Raw genomic sequence first — 25,555 nt, 5'->3', positions numbered from 1 at the left:
CAGTATGTTTTCTTACCGTGCAATAGGTGCAACTTGGGCCTGGGTGTTGAATCAATCAAAACAGTGGACTCGCTGGTTCACCATTCACGCCTCCACTTTCCTTCCATTTTCTTCGAACCCTGGCAGGACGCCCCGCGGAATTATTACTGACGTTTGCTTATCTAAGGAAATCCTAGATAAGATTTAGATAAACAAATTTGGAAATTTCGAAGCGCTGTCAATATCGTTTTGTACGAAAAAACTGACGTTTTTGGTTAACGGAGGCGGAAAGAAACGAAAGGAAGGCCTCCCGGCCCCTCACCAGTGTATAGTGCGTAGTGTGTAGGGTACAGTGTGCAGTGTGCAGTGTGCATTGCATTGGACGATCGCCATAAAAGAGTTCTTCCTTGGTTGTTGATACGGTACATATCACTGGTAGGGCTCGAGAGAGTTCATGGTTCGTGGTTCATGGCTTGAGATTCATAAGTGTGTGTGTGTGTGTGTGGGTAGAGGGCGCCAGAGGAACGAGAAAAAAACGTGACATTTAATTCGGGCCAAGTTTTTTCAATTTTTCAGTTTTTTTTTTTTTTTTTTTTTTTTTTTTTCTTCTTCAAATGGCTTTTAGAGGATAAAAAAAAAACTGAAAAAACAATGCCATGCTGATCTCCGTCTCCGTCACACCATGCAGGAATTAGAATGAGCATTAGACACCGTTCCTGCCGGTTCCTTTCTGTCTTGGCAACTTAAAAAAGGGCATTGAGCTGCTATCTATGCATGTGAAAGGGAATGTGTATATTCTACACTACACGCTGTTACATTTGGGAAGAGAAAAGACTGAAAACTTTATATAATGAAAAAAAAAGTAGAGTATTTGACTAGATGATGACGAGGGTTAGTTACTAGTTAAGTTAGATAACAATGGTTATTCCTGTTCTTGTTGTTTCGAGAGAATAGCGTCAAGGACGTCTTGTCCGACATTTTCCTCGTATTCTGCATCGGTCAAGTTGGACTTTGGACCCACGAAGATCCTCTTCTTATAGAATTTGAAGTAGAGCACAGAACCTATCCATACGGTACCAGTGAAAACGACAGTGTAATTCATCGTCTTTGGAGTAATGTGATGTTGCATGGAAGGGAATTGCATTAGAATGATGATGAATAATTCGAAGGCGATGGAGGTCCAGTTGATGATGGGGGACCATGTCTTCCCCATGTAGAAAGCACCCGGTGTGAAAATTTCCTGACCGAAGGTCATCCTTAGTAGGTTTGGAACCATCCACGAGAAGTAGTTGGCGGAAATATAAAGTGAGAACAATGCGGATGAAGCTTGGGTACCAATCAAACATAGACAGCCGATGGCCAAGGCACAGATAGCACCAAACCAAGTAGCTCTAATTGGAGAAGACAATTTCACATTGACCACCTTGATGATACGTGAGAATGGCAAACCGTCATCACGAGCGAAAGCCCAGATTTGTCTAGAGATAGCTGTCAAGATAGAAGATGCCATCAAAAATTGACAGAAGGCAATAAGAACCATAAGTGCGATGGCCCAGTTTTTGCCCATGGCATCGAATATGATCTGGGCAAATGGTTGACCAAACTTACCTCCTAGAATACCAGCAATGTCCTTGGAAGAACAAGCTGCAAGGACAATACAGATTAAGAAGCCTAGAATCCAGCACACGGTAATGGAACCAATGATACCGAATGGGACAGAAGCAGTTGCGTTTTTAGCTTCTTCAGACATGTGAATGCAGGAATCGAAAGCACCAATGACCCAAATGACGGGAGTGAAACCGGTCAACATGAATTGCCATCCATCAGTCCAGTCTGAGAGGTTTTCCCAGTTACCGAAAATATAGCTAGCGCTGTTGAAATCCATGTGGTCAGACTTAGCGACACCGACTGGTAGTGCAACGAAGAATATCGCGATCAAAATCAAGTTGGATACAATGGAGAATGTCTGCAATCTGGAAACTGCAACAGTTGCAACTGATGTGACAATACCTACAGCAATTGTGCACCCGGCATATACACCGTAGGTCTTAGCGTTGGTAATTTCGAAATTACCGTCCTTTGCGATAACAACAATGGACAAGATCTCGCCTGCAAGCCCATAATTAACAGAACACAAACCAGCGATCAACGCCAATGAGTTTGAGTTACCGACAACGAAAGATAGCAAACGCTTTGCCTTTGGTGGAGCGTAATGGTATGTGTAATAATAAAGACCACCCGAGGTTGGGATAGCAGAGGCAAGTTCAGACATGGCTAAACCATTCGTTAGCACAAAGAAACCGGCAATAAACCAACCCCACACCAAACTCACCATCCCACCTGGCAAGGCAGTAACAAGAATCGAGGCAATCGAGGGCAAAAGACCCATGATAGAGAAGGAAACACCAAACACTTGGATCTTGGAAAAATGTCTTTGCAATTCCTGCTTGTAACCAATTTCAGCCAACAACTCTGTGTCATCATGGGCAGTCTTAGCATTAATATAGTTAACCTCACCAACATTTCTCGAGGTAATAGTTCGAAGAGAGGTAATTGGAGCAGCTTTCTGAATCTCATTAGAAGTAACAACGTACCTGTTCTTTTCTGAACCGGTAGACGTTGAATTTGAATCAGACATAATAATCTTTTCCTGTTATTCTAGGCTAGTCTTTTATTTTTGACACTATGCACAAAAAGATATCCAACCAATTTAAATTGAACGAATAATAGGTGCGTACACTTAAGTTTTAAACCTCCACATTCTTCTGTAAGCCATGTCAAACAAACGTCTCATCAACAGTTTCAAACAAAATGGATCCACACACCTTGTTCTTATATACAACAACGTCAAGAGATGGACAGAAGCAAGTTTTAGATAAAGAAAATAAGGGTAGCGATCGAGACAATCGTTGTGGACTTAAGGTATGACAAAGTCACCGTTTGCTCGTTCGTTCACTCCAGCTCTCGCCCTCCTGTGTACCATGATTCCTTTTTTTTTTTATTTGCCTACGGATAAAAACAACGGATTGCTGCGCCGCCATTGTTCCTCTTGGGAATCTAATCTCATAACGACGGGTCCCTGAACATTTCTAATCTATTGATTGGCCTTCTTCTATCTACACTTTTAGTCATATACTTACTACCCGAAAAATCAAGTATACAAGCACAAACAAAGATGCCGAATCCCAAGTGGAATCCCAAGTGGAATCCCAAATGCTTGATTACTGTCCTCACAGGCCAGTTCTGAGCCTATCGTCGAGTTTATCTTATTCTATCCTTATCAACCCCGATCGGACTGTGAGTGGAACTGACAAAATAAACTACAAACCTACGTGGTTTCCTCCCCAACCAAGAGTCAGGGGTGCGGGTTTGCGCTGTACAAGACAAGAAACAGAGCCCAAAGCCAAAAACTACAGACAAAGATAGTACAGTACAGTACAGTATACTATAGTACCTGACTACCAAAAAAATAAAGCGGGACCTAATATTTGATGGCACATATTCGATTTGCTTTCTTCATGCTGCATCTTCTAAGATCCAGTCTCAAGAGATAAGCTTACCCGCCGCTTAGTTCCTTTCTCTTTCTCATTTATGATTATGTATGTACATGCAGCAGATAGGTATCAAGCAGTAGTAGCAGTAATTAGGTAAGTAACTAGTCAAGCAATTCTTATCTTGAATTGATATAGGACAAACCCAAGGAAAAAAAAAAAAGGAAAAAGAAAAAGGCAGCAAGATGTGTAACTAACTAACTGCTTTTGAAGTGTGTCTCGAGTAAGAACGAAGGAAGCCAGTAATCATGGTGCCATCTATATACCTCGGTACAACCTTTTCCCTCCCCCAAAAAGGGGCGGCAAAGCAGTTAGTTCGTAGTCTCGAGAAACCGTCCGATTGACAATGACTAACTGGCTGTATTGGCTGCATTTCTCTCTTTGGGTCTGGACTTGAGCTTGCCTGCGCCTGGGCTTGGCTTGGCTGGACCACATACAACCTCGAACCGAACCGGATCGAATCGAATTTGCATGTCCAATTCTTATCAATGGAGCGTCTGTAGTAAGTAATCCGTACATACACCCACGCACCCACACACAACACTAGGATGAAAAGCTGCTGCTTCTTGTCGTGGTGAAGAAGCGGTTCAACGCCGCACGACGTGCGTTTCGGCCGGAAGGTGGGGTAACACTTGATTTCGATTTTGGTAGTTGTTGTTGTTTTTTTTTTTTAATAACTTCCCATCGGTAGCCGCAAAAAGAAAAAAAAAACACACACACCTATGTGTTTGCGCTCCGTGTATTGCCGCACCTTGCCGCACCTTACCGCGGTTTTCCGCAACTCACTGACCGGCAGCCCGGCCACCCGGCCAGGAGCCCCTCTCCCTCACCATCCCTCATCCGCGCTCCGCGCTCCGATGCCGATGCCAATGCCAAGAAGAAATAAGAAATAAGAAATAACCAATGAGCGGAACTAATCTTATGCGTCGTATTCTGAATGAAACTTATTCGAGCGGAACCGGCATGGTTCCCGAATCACGTGCATCCCATCCCGTAAGGCGTGTTTGTTTTTCATTCACCGCTTAATATGTACAAATGTATTAATATGTACAAATGTATTGAATTTCTTACAAGAGCACAGAAGGAAAAAAAAAAACCGGAACAAGGTTGTTGTGTTCGGATTGGTCTTAAGGGTTGCATGCACAGGGGCAAGGTCAATTCCATTACAGCCGCAATGCACCTCAAAAGTTTTTCGAATACCAGTGATTGGGTAGTAAATTCCCAGCAGATCTTGATATTTCGAGGAAAAAATACCATTAACGTTAAATTCATTTTGACTTTTAACTTTTGACTTTTGTCTTTACACTTTACACTTTACACTCCAACATTCATAATCGGCAAAGAACGGTACAAATGACGAAACCCTAGAAATCCTGTGTGGAAAGCTACCAACCACGATGAAAAATATAAACAAAAATAAACACACACACACACACACACACACTGCTGGGAAAACCCACCAACACTAGGGCAACAGTGTGCCCTCGTTGATGCTATTTTCTTCGCATTAGACAGACGTTCGCTTTTCCCGATTTAGAGAAACAAAACCGTTTCTTTGCAGGCACACTTCCATTTTCCACGTTTTTCACCTTAGTGCCTTTTTTGACTTTTCTTTTTGTTTTGTTATTTTTTTTCCCATTCCATGTACGGAGAAATATACCATGCGCTTGCGCTTGCTGCGACATGCATGAAATGATCTACACGCAAGAAAAAGACGAATCTCTATCTATGAAACGACCTGCAGCCAAAAGTGGACAGACAATGACGTACTACTTCAAAAAAAGAAATATCATGCAGTTTCCTGCACTGACCGTATGTAATGTGACATGCAAAGTTTATACATCATTACTGGCAAAAACCTACTTTTTACTTTATTTGCTTAGTGATTTGGGTAGCTATCTGGACTCAAAATCTAACCCTGCACAACATCAGACTTACAAGCTCATACCTACATCAAATGTGTTGTATCCTCAAAAAGAAAAAAAAGGTAGAGCTGCACCCAACACAATAATAGCCTAGCAACATGGTCCGTCCGTTTATGTCGGCAGCTGAACTCACAATGTTATGATACTAAGGATTATCGAGATTTTCCTTACCTCACGCAACTGGTAGTTAGCTCTATTCATCCATCGACGACGTCTTCCGCTTTTCATCATCGTCAGCCTCTCTCTTTCTCCCCCCGCTGCTTCCGATTGACGAAAAGGAGGTAAGGACGGCATAGGTATGTATGCGTTATATTCTAGCATGGTGATCATTTTCTAATCCAAACCTGACATTTGGTAGGAAGACCTCTACCTCTCTCTCTCTGGCGTTGTAGCTAACTAGATTTCGGCATAGAGTTTCTCTTGCTTTCCGGTTCTGGCCAATAGACGGATGAGGATATGGACAAAACAAAATACTTTACAAGCTAATCATGGCTGGCTGCTGATCGGATTTCCATTTCACTAGAGCGACACACAGATCTGATCAGCTCAGAAAGAAACGATAAGAACCAAGAAGTTATAAACATGCTCTACAGGCAATATTGTGAAGTTGGTTAGCGTCTGCATATACTATATTCTAGTGTAGTATAGTATAGTATAGACTTGCCTGCTGCTCTGGTGATATTACGGTGAATCTGGGCCTTTTTTTAGTTTTTTTCCTAGCGTAAGGAACACACGATGTATATGATGACAACAACTTCGGCATATTTCTGTATGAAAAATATGTTTTGTAATCCGATGCGTACAAAAGATATGCGTAGGCCTCTCGAATCGCGTTCTACTTCTCCTGGAGCGAGGGAGGGGGAGGGGAAAATTAAGATTAGTTTGCATTCTTTTAAGGTTTTCTTACGTTTCCCGTTTGTATACATTCCAGAGCTGTACCACAAATTGCTCTGATGAGTATGTAGCGTTTGTTGTTGTTCAATGCCTAATTTGTGTAGAATAAGGAAGCTGCATATTTGTTCTTTGGTATGGAAAAAAATACTTGAAGGCTTCAGGTTGTATAAATACCAACACCGGCATGTATCCTACCAAATTCTTTGCGCTTATTAGGTATTTTGAGATAATTGTTTAAGGCGTAGTGTTCAACATTACATTCATCCATCCTTAACTGAACAAGAATCGCCGTCCCTGATTCGAACTCGTCTCTCGCTTCTCATCTTTCGCTTTATTGACATAAGAAGAACGGTCGTACATTTATCCGGTACAAAAGAAAAAAAAAAAAAAAGAGGGAAGAACATTCAGTCCGGTGCTTTGACAGTTGAAAAAAAAAAAAACCTGCAAAGTAAAGGACCCTGAATATTTTGACGTTCAAGAAAATAAGTAGTAATATTATCATAGATGTGGTTTTGGATTGTACAGCTGGTGATACTAGCTGGCATTCCATTTGCCAATAGTGCAGCCAGACCTACTGCAGCCGAAAATACTGATGCAGGTGCAATTTTAGGATGTGCACCTCAGCAGGAAAACCTCAGGAAGGGTTTTAGCATATCTTATTATAGTTATCCTATAATTCCAAAAGCAATTAATCCAAAATGTTTCACTTACGATACCACTTACAGAACCGATGAATACCTCCATGGTGGCTACCAGACATTTGGGGACGGATTGATTGGTACTAGTAGCGGTGTCAACGACTTAACCTTCAGATCAACTGTGGGCCCTGGATGTTCGAAGCCATTGGTGGGAACCTTACCTTCCAATTACAACTTCGATACACCTTTCACCCAAACGAACTTCTCGATGTTGATTACCGGTTACTTCCTGGCTCCTAAAACCGGTAGTTATGATTTCATTTTGAACTATATCGATGATCTTGCGTTTACGAATATCGGTGCACATAAAGCATTTGGATGCTGTCAAGTTGGAAGCACTGTTTCTAATCCAGGCCCCTTCGATCTTTCAGTCATGTGGCCGTAAACAGAAAACACTGCTACTGTTGACTTGATAGATGGCTATTACTATCCAATTAGAATCTTTTTCATTAACAGACAAGGTCTTGGGGGTCTAACGGTTTCTTTCAGGGACCCAGATGGTGTTACGCACAGTACTTTTGATAGTTGAGTTTTCACAGTTAGTGATGGAAAGGAATGTCCTGTCCCTGTAGTCACAACAACACTACCATGGAACGGTCCATCGACTACAACTGTTACAACTATTGGAACCGTTATCGGAAAGGATGGTCAACCAACACCTGAGAACATTATTATTGTTAAGACTCCAGAGGTCCAACAAACTACTACAGTCTTTACCCCATGGACTGGTACTATCACCTCGACCTTCGCTACTGACGTTACCACCACTACCGGCAAAGATGGTATTGAAACTATTAAGACCATTTACCACGTCGAGACTCCAGAAGTCCGAAAGGCTACCACTATCAACACCCCATGGACCGGTACATTCACTAGTACCTACTCCACTGTTGTTGGAACAACCACCGGTACTGATGGTATTTAAACAGTCTTGACTACCTATCTCGTCGAAACGCCAACAGTGCATTCTAACACATTCAGATATAGCAACAGTTCTAGTACAGTCCCAGGTACTCTAACTTCCAGCGTTATTTCAACGGAACAACCTCAAGTGTCAAATTCATTGACCACACAAACCGTTACTACTTCAGCGGTTGTAACAGGTTATACCACCATTCATCCAGATATTTCAACCTCGCAAGAGGTAATCCGTTCTATTTCAACAACATCTGATGAAAACAATAATCTAACCCCAATCAATCCTGGTTCCGGTTCTCTATCTGCATCAGTTCCTACTGAAGTCACCAATTCTATTCAAACAACATCAGGATTCTTTAGCAATACGATAGTATCAACCAAATCATCTCCATCAATTAAGCCTACACCATCAACCACAGAATCAAAATCCTCTAGTGTTCTGTTTACATTAACTTCTTCTGCCAATGACAATGGAACTCCAGAAAGTGAATCTCAACAAGTAACGACACCAGGTCAAACAAATACCCCAGCAAGCGAACCTCAACAAACAACAACGCTAGGTCCAACGAATACCCCAAATATCCCAATGGTTATGATGTCTTCAAGTAGTGTTCCATCGACGGGAACAGTAAACATACAATTCGAAGGTAAAGCTAGTAAGCTGGCTTCTGCTCCTTTGATACTTGCACTTTTAGCATTCTTGTAGTCTTTTTGACACAATGTGCCTTCGAAGACTGAAACGGTGGGACATTCAATTGAAAAGCTTGTTGATATGCAAAACTCTCTTTATTCATATTTTTTAATCCAATAATGTTTTTGCATTTATCTGCAAATCATATTGTTTAGGAATTCACTTCATTCAATCTGATTCAAGCAAACACAAGCTTAGAGAATATCGCGTGATGCTGCAAGACACGCATAGATATGCTTGAATTATTTTTCTTCAAAGTTAATATACGCTATTCTATTTGGTTCTAGTTCTTGCTCTTAGAGCATATCATAATCGTATAAAAAATCTAAACTTTAATTCATTATATTATATTAATATGTCTACATAATTTAAATGTTCATTGCTTAAATATTTTAGGTAATAAGCGTAGTATTTCTCTCTGCAAAGATATCGTTTTAAGCGGAAAACGAAAATAGATTAATGACGCCATCCAAAAAGCCATGTTAGTTCTAGTACATTGGGTATTGGTATTGGGCGATAATAGTTATATCCACCATATAGTTATACTTATTAGGTTACTTAGTTCAAACTCGTTTAAATAAAGAAACTCTAGTAAAGTTACCAGTACCTTGGGCAAATGGCGCAGTTGGTAGCGCGCATCCCTTGCAAGGATGAGGTCATCGGTTCGACTCCGGTTTTGTCCATATTTTTTCATTTTTTCAAATTTTTTGTGAATATATAGGTTCAGCTCCATAAATAAATGAGTCCTTACATCAACAATTTAAACTGATAGGACATAAAATATAAAATTAGTACTTGCTAGTTTAAAAAAATAAATTAAGGTGGCTAAAGAAGATACGTAGACTGTTATATTACGGTTCCTTAGCTCAGATTACGTATTTCTGGTCATTTCATTCATTTTTGATCCTCATCATTAATCAAGCCGGTAGGTTTTTTTGCGAATATTCAAAAGAAAGCCAAGAGTACCGCTAAAAGAGATGTGGAAACTAACTTGCTGGCTTTGCCTTCAAAGTTTGTCTCAATTGATGCGGTTGAGGAAACAATTGGTGTTAATATTGATATGATAGGGATATTTGCAGTTTTTATTGTATCATGATTGTATCCACTTGATAGAATCTCATTTTCGCTTCTAGCCAGCGTATGTGTGGCAGTTACAGATGGTTTTGGGACCATTTCTGAAGGTTGAGCTCTGTCCATTGGAATCTACAGTTTCTTTGTGCTCAACCTGTTCTTGAATGGGCTTTTTTTTCTATTGAAGAACTCGAACTTATTTTATCTGCCATTGTTATTTATATGTTGCTCTTTGGTTACAGATATATTCGCACTTTTGTTGAGTAATAATCAGTCAGCTTGATAACTGGTTTTAGACCTTTATATTTCTAAGGATTTCACTGATGGAGACTCTAATTTACAATATGTTATTTATACTAATATTAATGGAACAAACAGAAGAAGAAAGATTATTCCAATGAAAGCATTAAATTGAATCAAATCAGTGACTTAATATACTAAAATTGAATATATTTTGTGAAGGAACCCTGTATTCCGGACCACAGATCCGAAACTCATGTTAATGTGTGTCATGTTGACATTAATTTGATGAAAGCTTCTTCTTGTGGGGAAATACACCCACAGGAGATGTAATGGCCGATCTTTCAAGAGTATAACTCGGCATTGAATCAAAGGATGCAGCATAAATTCTGAAGATAATACAAAACGTATCATACACCTTACGGCGACGTGTAGACAAATCATAGCCATAATTATTTTACAATCTCCAATTAATATGACGACCATATCACGTATGATTGTTTTTTGGAACATCTTTGCAGAAAAGCAAAAGAAAGTGTAAAACCTTGTAGAATCTAAATATGATTCGTTATACTTTAGTTTTAAATAAATCTATATGCGCTGCGACATTCGTCAGTTGAAATTCCCTACACCGGCACACCGGCACACTCCCAGCCGGACAGGGTCCTTGTTTATACGGAATTTTCATCGCATATTTGTCGAAATCCTAGAATGACACTCATTAGTACTTGTTTGTAGATTCAAAGATGCAAGTAATCATTAAAGTCGAACACATACCCCAAGATCGAGGTGTAAACGTCCTTATGCACAAATTCTATAAGTCGGCCGCCCTTTCCCCCGTTTGACTCCCCTAAAAAACTTCAGTATGTTTATGGTACGTAATGTTGCTCATTTTCCACCCCACATTTTTTTTTACTGATTTTCCGAACAATAAGATCATTAAGAGGTTTGTCGCGAAATAAAGCTTCAAGAAAAAGAGAGAGTTGCTAGATACCAAAGATGTGGAAAGGTAACAGAGAAGAACCCCAGACCGCTTCTCTTTCAACTTGCTCTATAATTTTTGGTCAATTATAGTAATAGCTATCTTATTTACATTTAAAAATTGGCCACTGAAAGTGAATTATAATGAATTATTATTTACGCAAAAAAACTATTGCGCGTTGTAAAGTGAATGGAAAAATAATACTCGAAAGAATCCATGATGAGATTGAATGCTAGTTTCAGTCATCATTTTGTTTGTGTGCATTGAACCGTATCATATTATGAAAAAAAAATTAAGGCATAAATTCGACCGGTCCTTTTCTTAGATATAAATTCCGAAACAAGGGTCTACATAAGGGAGCTCGGAAGAAAACATTCCGAGCAGACCCTAATTTTTAGTGGGAAATAGGTAGTTATACGTTTTGAAAGAGGAGATGTGGCTGAGTTCAGTTCTTATGACAGGTTAAATGTATTGACTAATTAATTGTGCAGGGAGTTTCTTCATGTTTCACGCAGATAACATAACATAGTCCCACTATACTTTTATTTTACACTACAACAAGTGAAGTCTCAATATATTTTCTCAAGACCAAATACCTAAAAAATGTTTCGATAGCTATAACGTGGAAACTTAGATAAAATTAAAGATTTTAGTTAAACCTTGTTATTTCTAGCTTAGAGAAACTTTTACATTCCCTTAAGGCAGTTATATATATATATATATACTCGTGATCATTGTGTGGCATTTTTATACGGCTTGTGTTATACCTAAAAAATTAAGGAACCCCAAAGGTTCATGGAAACAGATTGCCTACTAGGGGTTGCTACTATGATCAGGATATTTTGGAACACCTAAATGGGCCTTGAGCTTTTACCTTTTTACTACTCTCTTGGCACTCGGCATGCTAAGAATATTGATTAAGAAAGGTTAAAGAAATCCAGAATTATTTCTGTGTCATTCCATTGGGAACTTCAGGAAGATTGGAAGTACGATTTACGTGAACGTACAGTACCCTATCCTAATTGTCATCCCAAATCCTCCCACTGCAAATCATATCGGTATTTTTGCTAGGACTTTTGAGTTAGATTAATCGATCCAGCTGTTCGAGCACAGATTAAGATTTGAAGGTGCAAACGATTGTTACAAATATTATGTTAATGGTAAATATGTGGGTAAGGGTTCCTGTAACGGGACTGAATGTGATAACCATAAGTACTTTTCTGAGGGTGCAGAACTTTCTGTGAAAGTTGATTTCCAGGGTTCTCCTTATAATCACATCAATTTCACACTTTACGAACCTGAAGATGGATCTAAAGTTCACGATGCAAGCTCTTTGTTGAACGAGGAGAATGGGAACACGACGTTTTCAACTGAAGAATTTATTTCCCTCTCCACAAAAAGGACGAAGAAACAGCTTTCACAATCAACGTCAAGGCTCCGGAACATTGGAGGGCAGAAAATCATACTTTGTACAAGTATCAGTTAGACTTAGTCGAGTCTGATGACAGTGGGATCCAATCTATTAAGCACCATGTTGATTTCAGACAAGTAAAATTAAAGGACGGTTCTTCACTGTTAATTGGGAAGACATCCTCTTTAGAGGTGTCAACAGGCATGACCACCATCCAAGGTTTGATAGAGCTGTGCCATTGCATTTTTTGTTGTTAGGGACTTGATCCACATGAAGAAGTTTAACAGCAATGCCGATCGTAACACAAATTATCCAAACCATCCTAAAGTGTATGGTAATCCATTAGGTACAACAACATTTATTGTATCTTAATGATATTTATTACCATTCTATGCTATTTTAAGATCATTACCTGATAAATTATTACGAGTATTAACAATGTTTGGTGCTATTTTAATTTGATTAGTATTACCTCTTCGATAAGTTGGGATTCTCGGTCATTGAAGAGGCAACTCTTGAAACTCATGGTGTTAAAGAGCCATTTAATCTTCATAAGAACCTTGAGGCTGAATGTCTAGATGCCAAGAATAAACTCTACAATATTAAAGCCCGTTACTTATCAGATAATTCAGAGTACGAGCTCGCTTACTTAGACAGGGCTTTTACACTTGTTCTAAGAGATGTCAATCATCCTTCGATTATTATCTGGTCATTGGCTAACGAAACTTGTTATGACAAAAACCACAAGACGATGCACAAGTCAATTAAACAATTGGATCATACCACAATGGTGCATTATGAGGGTGACTTGAACGCTTTAAGTGCAGATATCTTTAGTTTCATGTACCCAACTTTTGAAATCATGGAAAGGTGGAGGAATAACCACACTGATGAAAATGGTAAATTTGAAAAGCCCTTTGATTTTGTGTGAATACGGTCATGCAATGTGTAACAGTTCTAGCTCTTTGAAAGAATATCAAGACTTGTTCTACAAGGAGAAGTTTTACGAAGGCGGTTTGATCTGTCCAAATCATAGTATTGTATCAGAGGATGTTAGCACTGGAAGGAAAGTTGCGCAAAGTTTATGATTATGGTCGCGACTTTAAGAAGAGGTTCATGACGGAGTATTCATCATGGATGGTTTGTGTAACAGCGAGTATAATCCTACTCCGGGTTTTGTCGAGTATGAGAAGGTTATTGAACCCGTTCATTATGATTGCTCAGGAATCTGTAACAATCTCAAACAAGCACGATTCCGTTACGACAGATCACTTACTATTTTCAACGAAAACACCATAAAGAGCGTTGGTGTTCCGGCTTTAAAGCCAGAAGAATCTGCTACTATTCCTTCTGACAGAGCTTACGTTGCCGCTGTGTTGAAAAACAATCCTGGTGTTTTAAAGGCACGCTATTGAATTGTATGGGGCGAGGCTGACGTTCCATTGAAGGTACCAGATTTCGTTACGGAGACGACAGAAAAGACAGTAAAGATCAACGACCGCGAACGTTATGTCTCATTTGAGTCTAATTGGTTGCATTTTTACCTGAAAACTATTAGGTAAAGTTGAAGTCTAAATATCAAATATAAGGAAAAATCCAGTAAGTTTAAAGCTTCTTCAATCACTTTCTGACAGCCTCCGACCAATAATGACGAACCCAAGGACTTTAAGAACAGGAAGAAGTACAATATTGATTTGATGAAACAAAACGTCCATAAAGTGAGTACTGAGAAAGGTTCTACTGGATGTCTAGCTGTAGTCACTGTTGATTATCATATATCCCCAGTTGTATTTTAGTACATATTGAGACTGTTCGTAAGTACACGATTTTTGCTAACAAAATAAACTTGAACATATATGTGAAGCTTAAAAGCGAATATCCCCACCCTGGCTTTCCAAGAGTAGGGTAGAACTTCCAACTAGAAGACAACTATAATTTATTTTCTAGTTTGGCGGCGGAACCTGCTACCCTTACCCAACATGGAGTAACCTCAAAAATTCGGTCTTTACGATTCCAAGAATATAGGGAATTTTGTGTGCGACTATCCTCAAGAAAATGACAATAACATAGAAACTCACTTTTTGGACATTGAATTTGAAGACGCGGGGAAACTAGTCTTCTCTCAAAAGGAAATGCTATTTAGCTTAAAGATACCGGATGAATAGGATGTCGATGAAGCTACTCATACTTATAATGTGTAAAGATACATAAAAATCTATCTAAGATTGGACTATGTAGTTCGCGGTGTCCGTAGTGAAGTGCTTAAAAATGGTGTTCTCTCCCAGTACATGTTAGAAGGTCAAGGTCCTAACCATAGTTTGGATATTGTTTTTGACTAGAACCGTTTGCTAATGTTGTCATCTAGTATAACTAAATATAGTTTTCTACTTAGATTCGGCCTTGTAGCAATCTTCACAGAAACTAGCGTAGAAGTTTATACTAACCAATATTTATGCATCGTTGGATTCACCGATAGGTAAAACGAAGCGTGAGACTGGCATTGAAGAGAGGAGATATTCATCCGGTGTCCTTTTTTTTTCTTTTCCTTCACCGAATAAAAGAAGAACTTAAACAATGGAGTAGATGTGGGGTACAGCCGTATGTATCCGAACACTTCCTAAAGCTCCCGAAGTTTCAGCTGCCAAGCTTTCTTGGGGGCTTCCAAGAAATGAAGAAATAAGTGAAAAGAAATAAGATACCGAAAGAGAAAAATAGACTATGCGAATCTCCTCAGATGTTACTCCTGCTGATAAAAGCCGTTTATTTACATCATGTTGTACTAATCAGGTACAGTCCAAAACTACGAATTTTCTTGGAAGCTTGTTTTTTAAGGGTCACAGTAACATATGGATAAACGGAATGACGTTCCTCGAAGGCCCCCTCTCGAAGAAGGAGGAAGGGCTCTATACGAAAGTACAAAAAAAAAAGAAAGATACACAACGTAACAATAAATAGAAAATACTAAGGTCTCCCCCGCATTGGAATGCGGTCAATAACGGAGGCCTATGAGGTTGGAGTCCACTCAACGCGTTTTCATGATCCATGTTGAGTTTCAAAGTTGTGTATTATTATTATTATTATTATTATTATTATTTTTATTTTTTGCTTCGTTCATATTGCGTGGCTCACAGCAGAATTCAGTCATGCGTGCGTGACCTCAAGATAAAGAATGAAAAATGTGAATAATGGCGGCAAAAAAACACATCCCCTCTTCAATCAAGAGCTCAAGAAAGTTTGTATATATATACCAAGTTATCTCTCTAGATTATTCCCTTATCCACTTCTGTTAATGAAAAATTGTGTTCTTGGCATCGTTTTCCATGCCAAGTAATACAACCTAGAGTAAATAAACAACAGCTAACTATAATGTCAGGAAACGACAAAGAAGAATATTTGCAAAATGGTGTACGTTCCGATGAGGACAGTAATAGCGGGGCAGCGTCTGCAGTAGAATCCATTCTAGTAGAAACGGAAAAGAAGAAGCCCAGATGGAGAGTGACTGACACTGAGTCACCTCCAGAAGTCTATAATTGGAGGTTGTACATGTCGACATTCGTATTTGGGATTCTTGGGGCCGCAAGAGGCTATGATGAGGGTAATGTTTCAGCGTCGTTAGCTCAAGTAAGTTTTCAAAAGCAATTTGGATTATTAGATAAGCACAAATCTGCATCAGCTTTGGCAGACCTTAAATCTAATATCACATCAACTGTTCAACTTGGATCCATCGCCGGTTCTATTATGGCAGTGTACTTTGTTGATAAACTAGGGAGAATAAGATCCTTACAGCTGGTATGTATAGTCTGGATTATTGGCGCCATTATTCAAATAACTTCAAGCAGTGTTGGTCCTCTTTATGTTGGTAGAGTTATCGAAGGTTTAGCTATTGGTCAGACTGCTACTATTGGACCAGCGTATCTTTCTGAAGTGTCTTTAAGACAAATCAGAGGTTTGATGGGGTGTATTTTTGCTGGTGCAGTGTATTTCGGAATAATGTTGGCTTACTTTGCTAACTATGGTACAGCTTTGCATATGTCTCCTCATAGTAGATTACAATGGGTTGTTCCAACTTCCTTGAAAATAATACTAGCAGGCCTTATTCTTATTGGCTCTTTTCTTTGGTGCATTGAAAGTCCTAGATGGTTGATGAAGATTGGAAAAGAAGACAAAGCAATTGAAAATTTGTCCAAATTGCGGAACCTTCCAGTGGACCATCCATTTTTAGTTGGTGAAATTGCAGATATCAACCACCAGATAGAACAAGAGAACGAAGCACGTTCTGGGACGGGTTATATTGACATGATCAAAGATATTTTATTTGTGAGGTCCATTAGATATAGATTTTTTGCTATTGCATGCTTGGTTCAGATTTTGGGTCAATGGTCTGGCGCTAACGCAATAACGATTTATGCACCAGAACTTTTCCAATTACTAGGAATAAATGGAAAGGACAAGCTCAAAATGACAGCAATATTAGGTGTTGTCAAATTTATTTCCGCTTATATCTGTGCGTTCTTTATTATTGACTTTTTGGGGAGGAAAAAAGCAGCTTATATTGGAATTTCTATCCAGTTAGTCACCTTATTATACTTTGCTATTTTTCTAACTGTTGTACCTGAAGCTACCAAAGAAGGTGCTAAGTTGACGCCCTCGCAACATCGCGCCTCACAAGGCGCTATGGCCGCCATGTACTTATCCGGTACAGGTTGGACTATGGGTTTCAATAGTATTCAGTACCTACTCTCAGCTGAAATATTTCCTTTGAAGATCAGATCATTTGCTCAATCTGTGATAATGGTATTACATTTCGCAAATCAATATGGTAATTCCAGAGCCGTACCAAAAATGCTAATTGCAATGAATAACTATGGTGCATTTTACTTTTTTGTAGGTATTTTGTGTTGTTCTTTGTTCTGGGTTTATTTCTTCGTTCCTGAAATTTCTGGCCGTTCGTTGGAGTCGATGGAAGAACTTTTCGACTTGCCATGGTATGTGATCGGAAGAAAAGGTCCTCAATTATGCCCTGATAATTCTGAAATAAGCAAATTATCTAGAAAGAGAGGATCGGTAGAATTCATCGATAGATCAGTTATGGACTTAGAATCCTAGCCTTCTGACCAAAGAATTGAATTCGCTGACCGCAATTAGGACTGTTACTACCCACAAATATATGAGGCTACTGACAAAGGTGCCTCTCTTATTTTATTTAATTTTAGAGGAGCACGCGTGTACTCTTCCTAAAAATGTATACGGATACATAATTATTTTTATAATGGAAACGATATTTATTATGAGTTACTTGGATTGGTTTTTCAAAGATGGCAGCTAATTGTTTTCAAAATTTTCAAGAGTAAATTATATCATGTATATCATGAAAAAAAAAAAATGTTTGTTTGTTAATCTAAAAAAAGTTGTAAAGAAATCGCAACATATAGCATCATTAGTATTGTTTCCACGCTCTTTTTAGTTTCAGATATACAGCGTGTTTATTAGAAAAAAGAAATCATTTGTTCATTTCATGCCGCCCAAAAATCTGGCGTGAATAAGATGTATCATAATTGACTCTATACTTGAAATAAAATCTGAAATTTCCCTGCATGCCTGAAGTTCTTAACTTTTAATCTTTTTTGAAGAAATGAGATACATAGTTTTCATTCATCTTATTTGAATTATTATCACCAATGTTTTTAAGAAATTCATCCCTATATAAACGGTTAACGGTACAGGGTATCCAATAGAACCATTGCAATTGCATATATTCACATATACTTTCCGAGCATGAGGGAGCTCATGATGTACGCTTCTTCTAAAATACGATAATAGATTAAAATACAGTCAAGAAAAATATAATAATAGTCTTGCACATGCCGTTCATAAGATATTCTGACTGGAAATGCGAATCCATACATTAGGCTGAAAATTTACATACTTTGATAGACGAATTACATTAATCAAGAAAAAGATATGGTTTCAGGGACTAATCCCAAATCTCCCTTTAAACTGATTCCAAATCGGAGACTTTCTCGACGTGGTTCACATTAGCCTTTACATCATCCATGTTATTGGTAACGCTATTTTTAATTCCCATTGCTTCCAATTGTCGTTGGTTATTATCACGCAAAATTTGCTCCCTGACCTGAGCAGCAAATACCGGATCAGTAGATGCTTTTCTTGGGTTTGGAGCCTCAAATACAGCAGCCAACTCTTCAAGAGTCTTTCCTTTGGTTTCGACAAAGAAGAAGTAAACGATGATAAACTCGAAGATGTCAAAAAACACATAAAAAACGTAGAACCAATATTTGATATTTTTCATAGCTTTTGGAGCTGCAAATTGATTAACAAACTGAGCCACGCCAGCGACGACATTGTTTACTAATTGAGCTTTAGATCTCATCAAATTGGTTGATACTTCAGAGGGATAGATAGGCTGCATAGGAGTAAATGCAAACGAGAAAATAACTCCGAATAAGTAAATGAAGACCAATGTTCCCTTAGAAGCTCCTTTACTACCGGCTTGATAACGTGCTGTACAGATTGCCAATCCTGATAACGCTAAAGCCGCGCCTAGAGTGGATATCATAAACATCTTTCTTCTTCCCACTTTATCATGACAGAAGGACCCTATTATGGATGCAACCCAAGATACAATTGAGTATACACCGTTCATCAACACATTAACCGAGACTGATTTCATGCCAACACTTGTTAACATGGTAGGCAAATAGTAGGAACAGACATTGTTACCGGAAAACTGACCAAACCATGCCATAGCGATGACCAATCCTAACCTGTATCTGTCAGATCTCTTTCTAAACAAGGGTCTTAGGTCTAAGACCTCCAACGGAGCGGACATATTGATGCCGTGGAATGACTCGATGATCTCCGACATCTCGAAGTCGATTAAAGGATGTTCCCTGTTACCATTGAAATGATACTTTGCAATAAACTCACGGGCTTCTTCCTCGCGACCAACACCGACCAACCACCTAGGGGACTCAGGGAGTAACCAACCGAAAATACAAACGAGACCCGGGAAGATCGTTTGGCAATATAAAGGAATTTTAAATCCATTCGCAGAGTTTGGTAAATGCTTATTGGTACCGTAAGTCGTGAACGCAGCAACAATAGATCCACAGTACCAAAGAGTGTTATAAAGTCCAGCAACTTTCCCTCTCAAATGCACAGGAGAAACCTCTACACAATAGGCGGGTGCAGCAGAGCAAGCAATTGTAGCAAAGAAAGATAACATCCATCTACCTCCAATCAAAGCACTCTTTGTACTTGTGGCTGCTGTCACTACTGATGCTGCAACAACACCGAAACACCCGAGCAAAATAGCTGGTTTTCTTCCTTTCCAGTCCATAATAGGAGCAAAAAATGCACCACAAATTTGACCGATATTGTAGATAGAAAACACCAAGCCAGTGCCTGTTGATGAAATACATCTAAATGATAATAGTTCAAATACGCCTTTTAAGTATAGATAGACCCCATCAAAGACCCGTCGTAACCTTGCATAGTAGAGCAAAGATAAACAATGAAACACATACCATACAATGGTAGGTATTGCTTTGATACATATCCTGGCAGATCTGTCTCATCCATAACGTTAGTTTCGTTGGTGTCTTCTGCGTAAAAATGGCATTTATTTTCAGAATCAGAAGTCTCCTTATGTTCTACTGCTCCCAAAGGAGTATTTTTATGTAGTGATGATGATTCACTCCACTTTTCTGTCATATCTGTTCGTTATGTTGATATCTGGTCTCAATACAACGCTTTTGCTATATTTGATAGGAGATATCAGATTTATCTCTGTTATATGAGTTTTTTGAGAGTTTGCAGTATTAAAAGATATAATGTTTTATGCTGTCTCGATTATTCTGAATGGCTAAGTGAGCTAAAATTAAAATCGTTGACTACCAGGAATATGTCAGGTACTGCTTAATATATAGTTCGGATTGTGCCTGGATTAACGTACAAGAGAGGAGACTGATTCAAAAAAACTGAATCATATGACGTATCTTTGCGACCTTCATTCTTGATGAATGAATGTTGAAGGAAGGAAAACACATTTCCGGTACTATGAGACTATGAATAAGTTTGAGAGTAAGTATGTCGGAAATTCTGTAGAGAAACTTATTTAACATATGTTGTCAGATGTTCAGATTTATTTGCAGTAAGTAGTCCCACAACAGACATACCGGGATTATGGTAAATGATGGTCGAAGGTGCATTGAAATGATTTGAGGTAACGAGTGTTCAAATGCAATATTCAAATAGAAGCGTGAGTATACTTGTTACTCTTCTAGTGCGATCATTTCCAATATTCATAGATCTGGGTATAGTAAGCTTCTATGCTCAAATGGAAAATTATAATAATGAGGAGTTATGACATAGAGCAAAATTAAAAACATTTACTGGAAACATGGGATTCTCACGGGTCACCTGCTAAAGACTTTTATTGTGTCTGTGCTCCATGCAATACCTAAAATGGCCACTATCTCCTAACAAACGGTAACCACGTAAAACAGACATAAACATACAATATGAACCTCTATCGCACCCTAGCAACAGACAATGAACTGAAATTAATTTCTTATGCAACTGAAATACAGTCAGCTATTGATTGGGTTGGCATTGGCACCTTTTTTTCCTTAGATGACTGCTCGAGAATTTCGGCTTCTGCGTATTCCCATTTGCCTTAATGATTTATGCGTACCCCACTTTTTTTTTTGAATATTTTTCCACTAATTTTCCGTTTATCCCTATTCTCTCCGTTTCTCCGTGTTACAATCTCGAATAAACAAGAAAAAAATTAGAATCATGGAGGGGCCGTTTACTTTTATCATGAGGCGGGTATTTAAATAATGAAGGGTAAATAGCCGGGTAGGGTAACTAGGGTATTCAACGTACTCAAACAAAAAGTCCGCTCTGAGAGTAGGAGTAAAAATGATTATCAAACAACCAATGTGTTGGTTCAAAGAATTATTACCCGGTTTTCGGCTAGATATCGATCAGGATTGGTAATAGGGACCTTACGTTGGATTTTAATACAATTGATCACTAGGTACCATTGATACTTCAAGCAATTATTGGATTACTTGGGAAAGTAAAAATTTACTGAGATGGTTCTGAATTCGTCCTGCTTAACGTATGGATTAATTTTGAACAATCCTAGAGCAGTGCTCGCTTTATATGAGAATCCGATCTAAAGACTAATTACTGATATACTTATTGGTTTCTGATTCAATTACCAAACACTCAACTTAGTTCTTTTTATTATATAACATTTGACTGCATATAAGTCTGAATTGGTGGTAGGAACCTTGGGTGGAAAATTATTAGTATCGATATTATCTTGATTTGAGGTAATAGTTGGATTAATAGCTTGATGTTTGAATGGCTCGAATCGCTAGATAAATATTTTTTACTGAAGTTATCCTTGGTTTCTTTTGTCTGACTTGGGTATTAATTAAGTCGTTAATTCAAATCGAGACTTAAATGAAGAAACCTGTTACTTATATATATTTTTCGAAATGGATTCAATTGTCAAATGTTGTAGCCTCGATTCTAGTATAATGCGGCTGTAATCCTAGCTTTTATATTTGATATGATATCTGGCACCCAAGGCAACCTCTTCGGACCTCCAAAACAACAGTTTCGAAAACCTCTGTATCTAAAGCATGCGGTTTTAGTATGTACTCCATGGAAATTGTTAAAAAAAGAGTGAAGTTAATGTGGATATTGATTAGTAATACAAAATGTGGTACTAAAGAGTACGAAAATGCAGATGAGTTGTTTTGAATTAGATGACAAATGTCCAACGCTGACTAAAGTAAACTTACATTGTAAACTCAGCGACATAATTCCTTGTTTTATCAAAAGCTTCTGAGTTCTTCCTCGGTAAGGCTGCGATATCAGTACCCTAAAGCTGTATATAAAGAGACGCCATCGGTGGCCGTATAGCCCAGCTGAAGTGCGCTACTTGACGATTGCTATAGTTGTAAGCTTTGTAAAGTTGTCGTACTTGACGGATAGCTTATCAATAGTATCATAGATTAGTCCCCGATTTTCAAAAAAGGCGAATCATCGACTATAAGCAAGCTACATTTCACTGACTTATTCATAGATTAAAAATGTCATACACGGTAATTACAGGAGCCAATGGTTTTATTGCTCAACATATCATCAAGATTCTCTTGAGTAACGGTCATAAGGTCATAGGAACGGTTAGAACTCAAGAAAAGGCTGACACCATAGCTAAGTTGTTCGACAATGAGAACTTGATTTTAGAAATCGTTCCGGATTTAAACGCTGTTGAGGCATTCGATCCATTGTTCAAAAAGTACAACACTCAAATCAAATACGTGTTGCACACTGCATCCCCAGCTGACTCGACTCTCACTGATTTACAAAATGATTATATCAACACAGCCATCACTGGTACTTTGTCCGTTTTCAATGCTATCAAATCGTATGCTGCCGATTCTGTTGAAAGTGTCGTATACACCTCTTCTTCGCTAGCTGGTGCTAATTTGAAGACTATTTTCGATAAAACAGCTATAATAAACGAAGAGTCTTGGAATCCAGATGGGAGAGGGGATGCTGTTGACAGTTTTTCTGCCTACTCAATTTCCAAGAAATTGGCTGAGCAAGCTATTTGGAAGTTTAAGGAAGATAACAAAGATGCTATCAAATTCAGATTGTCCACTATCAATCCATTTTTTGTTACTGGTCCACAAGCTTTCGATGAAACTGCTAAGGGTAAATTAAATGAAACGGCTTCTTACTTCGAGCAGATTCTTGCATCCAAACCAGGTGGCGATCTCGCTCCATTTTTTGGAGTTCCTGCCCTTGATGTAAGAGATGTAGCTAGGGCCCATTATCTAGCCTTGACGGAATCACGATTTGATGGTCAAAGGATATTCCTTGATGCTGATGTTTACACTACGCAACAATGGTACGATGTTATCCATGAAAAATTCCCAGAATTGAATGGTAAGATTGCAAAGGGTCAACCAGGCACTAACAAGTTCAAAGAGGGGTCAATTGCCAAGATAGATGTCTCAAAGTCAAAGAAATTGTTGGGGTTTGATCAAATACCATTGAAGCAAACTATCACTGATGGAATTGCGCAACTTTTGAGAGTCAGGCGAATTCCTCAGAATTAGAAGTACGTAGTAGAAGGTTTCTTGTCACTATATTCGCTTTAGTAAGTTTTTTGTATGTGTATGTTTTGTACTCAAGCGTGGGGCAGGACCCTTCAGGACGACAAATTGTCAAAAAATAAATACAACAAAATGAGAAAGAGAAGCATATTTAAAGATTTAAGAAGGAAAAAAAGAATTGGGAAAGGAAAGTAGAAAGTGGGTTCTCGGCTGTTTTTCGATATACTATACTCGCATGACCAAACAAGTTTTAGATGATGTATAATACGTAAGATCAACATTTGTGTATCCACTGGCGCATCTAGCGGCTTTCTATTTGGCTTTGACGTCGGATCTGACTGACAAAAAAAATAGTGCTAGAAAGCTACTACAATCAGTTATAAGATTTAGACGATAATGAGATGTACAAAACCCTAGTGACACCAGTCTGCATAGCTTTTCACATCAACCAACCGTCGTCACTAAATGCAACCCACTAAGTAGTTGCAAAAGATTTTAGATGGTGGAATGAAAGTGAGAATTTAGATAGGAAAGATAGAGAATCCATGCTCGAGAGCTTTTGGTGAAGAGTACGTAGTGTAGTTGGTGCGTTGTAACTGAACTATATCTGCCTATATTTGTTTATATTTCAGGAAGTTGTTTCAGGGTTGGAATGGTTTTGATCAAACTTAAGTTGTTTCAGGTAGTATTCTGATTATTAGGTACCATTAGCGTTGTATCTGAGCTAAGAAATTACGGATTGGTTTTCATCGTGCATGGAAAATTTTGATATTTTTTCCTTAAGGGTCTCTATCTCGTTGTTCTTGTCCAGACGATTTGACGATTCTTTCTTAATTATCTCCTTTCCCGCGTCTCCATCTGAGATCTTTGTCGCAGTTTCTGAGAGGATTTCCATGAACCTTTTGAAACTTCGATCCTTTTGATCGTAAAAGGTCACGGTAGCCCCATGGTATGTTTCAGGTAAAGTTATCAGAGTTTTGTCGATGAGTATTTGGTCAACACTGGGGAAACTAGCGTTTGATGCTCTTCTCTGTAGATCCTTAGCTCTTTTCAAAAAGCTCTGGAGAGATTCTTCTGGCAGTAGAGACAAATTTGCCATCTCGTCCACGATATTTGTTGGATATTCCTCTTCATTGATTTTTGGACAGCGCGTAGGAAGCAGTCAACAATTGAAGCATCGTCTTCAGGATTCAATTTTAACCATTTTGGGGATTTGTCTACAGGAACGCAAGCAGAGTGGATTTGTGTTATGTAGTCCTTCTCATCATCTTGTGGAACGTGTGAAAAGGTTCCGTCGCGTGAAGGTAGAAGATAGCCTAGACCCTGCTTGTGCAATGCTTTACAAAAGTCTCTTACCCAAATCTTGTAGCCCAAGGGGATTGGACTGTGGGCAAAGTGAAGCGGGACTTGGGATTATTCAAATAGTTAAACGTATACTTTTGAGTTTTCGAAGGGGGGTTGCCTGCAGAAGACGGGGGGTTGCCTGCAGAAGACGGGGGGTTGCCTGCAGGTGAAGGAGGGTTTGAATCAGAATTAGCAGTGTTTGAATCAGAGTTTGGTTCAACAAAAGCCATTATGAATTGGGAGGGAGTCCCATTAGGAGTGGTCCTTAGCGGTGGTCCTTAGTGGAGTCAGAGTGTTTGTTTATTTAGATTTCAGAGTACTGGACCAAACATTTGAAGAGGGTAGAAAAAGGGTTGAATTAAGGTGTTCAGTGTCAAAATAGAAAATCATATCGTTGTTTACCAGAGGGTACCCTTTGGAGAAAAAGATTTCAGCGAAAAAGTACATTTGTTAGTAATAGTTTCGTGTTTGTAAAGTGGTCGTAAAAATTGGGTAATTTTTGTAAGGGGAGTCTCTTGTAGAGGGGAAGTACCGCCAGAAGATTGAGAAAAACAAACTGAAACAAGAAATGAGAAACGGGAGATGAGAAAAACGAGTGAGACGAAAGTGAGATGGTGAGAAGAGCCGAGGTTGGTACCGTGTGAAGTGACGAGGAAGAAAATGAAAATCAAATGTGTGGGAACGGA

At 38.8% G+C, this 25,555-nt stretch overlaps 3 protein-coding genes and 1 non-coding gene across 4 annotated transcripts; 2 read left to right on the top strand and 2 right to left on the bottom strand.

Annotated features, from left to right (window-relative positions):
* Positions 1-901: 901 nt before the first annotated feature.
* UGA4 (GABA-specific permease) lies at positions 902-2,617 on the bottom strand (the record flags this gene model as incomplete). The annotated part of the gene is made up of 1 exon (XM_022821733.1): positions 902-2,617. One exon carries the CDS (start codon positions 2,615-2,617, stop codon positions 902-904), a length of 1,716 nt encoding a protein of 571 aa, XP_022678064.1.
* Positions 2,618-9,265: 6,648 nt separating this feature from the next.
* Positions 9,266-9,340, top strand: KLMA_R801. The gene has a single exon. It is a non-coding gene; the product is annotated as a tRNA-Ala (tRNA).
* A 9,012-nt stretch (positions 9,341-18,352) lies between these two features.
* On the bottom strand, positions 18,353-19,720 carry LAC12 (high-affinity glucose transporter; the record flags this gene model as incomplete). Its single annotated transcript, XM_022821732.1, has 1 exon — positions 18,353-19,720. One exon carries the CDS (start codon positions 19,718-19,720, stop codon positions 18,353-18,355), a length of 1,368 nt encoding a protein of 455 aa, XP_022678063.1.
* Positions 19,721-22,493: 2,773 nt separating this feature from the next.
* Positions 22,494-23,528, top strand: KLMA_80004 (uncharacterized protein; the record flags this gene model as incomplete). The annotated part of the gene is made up of 1 exon (XM_022821731.1): positions 22,494-23,528. One exon carries the CDS (start codon positions 22,494-22,496, stop codon positions 23,526-23,528), a length of 1,035 nt encoding a protein of 344 aa, XP_022678062.1.
* Between the last annotated feature and the right edge of the window lie 2,027 nt (positions 23,529-25,555).

Source organism: Kluyveromyces marxianus, chromosome 8 (assembly GCF_001417885.1).
Source record: "Kluyveromyces marxianus DMKU3-1042 DNA, complete genome, chromosome 8".
Lineage (NCBI taxonomy): Eukaryota > Fungi > Ascomycota > Saccharomycetes > Saccharomycetales > Saccharomycetaceae > Kluyveromyces > Kluyveromyces marxianus.
The sequence above is the reverse complement of the archived record's forward strand: the minus strand, read 5'-3'. Positions and strand labels throughout refer to the sequence as shown.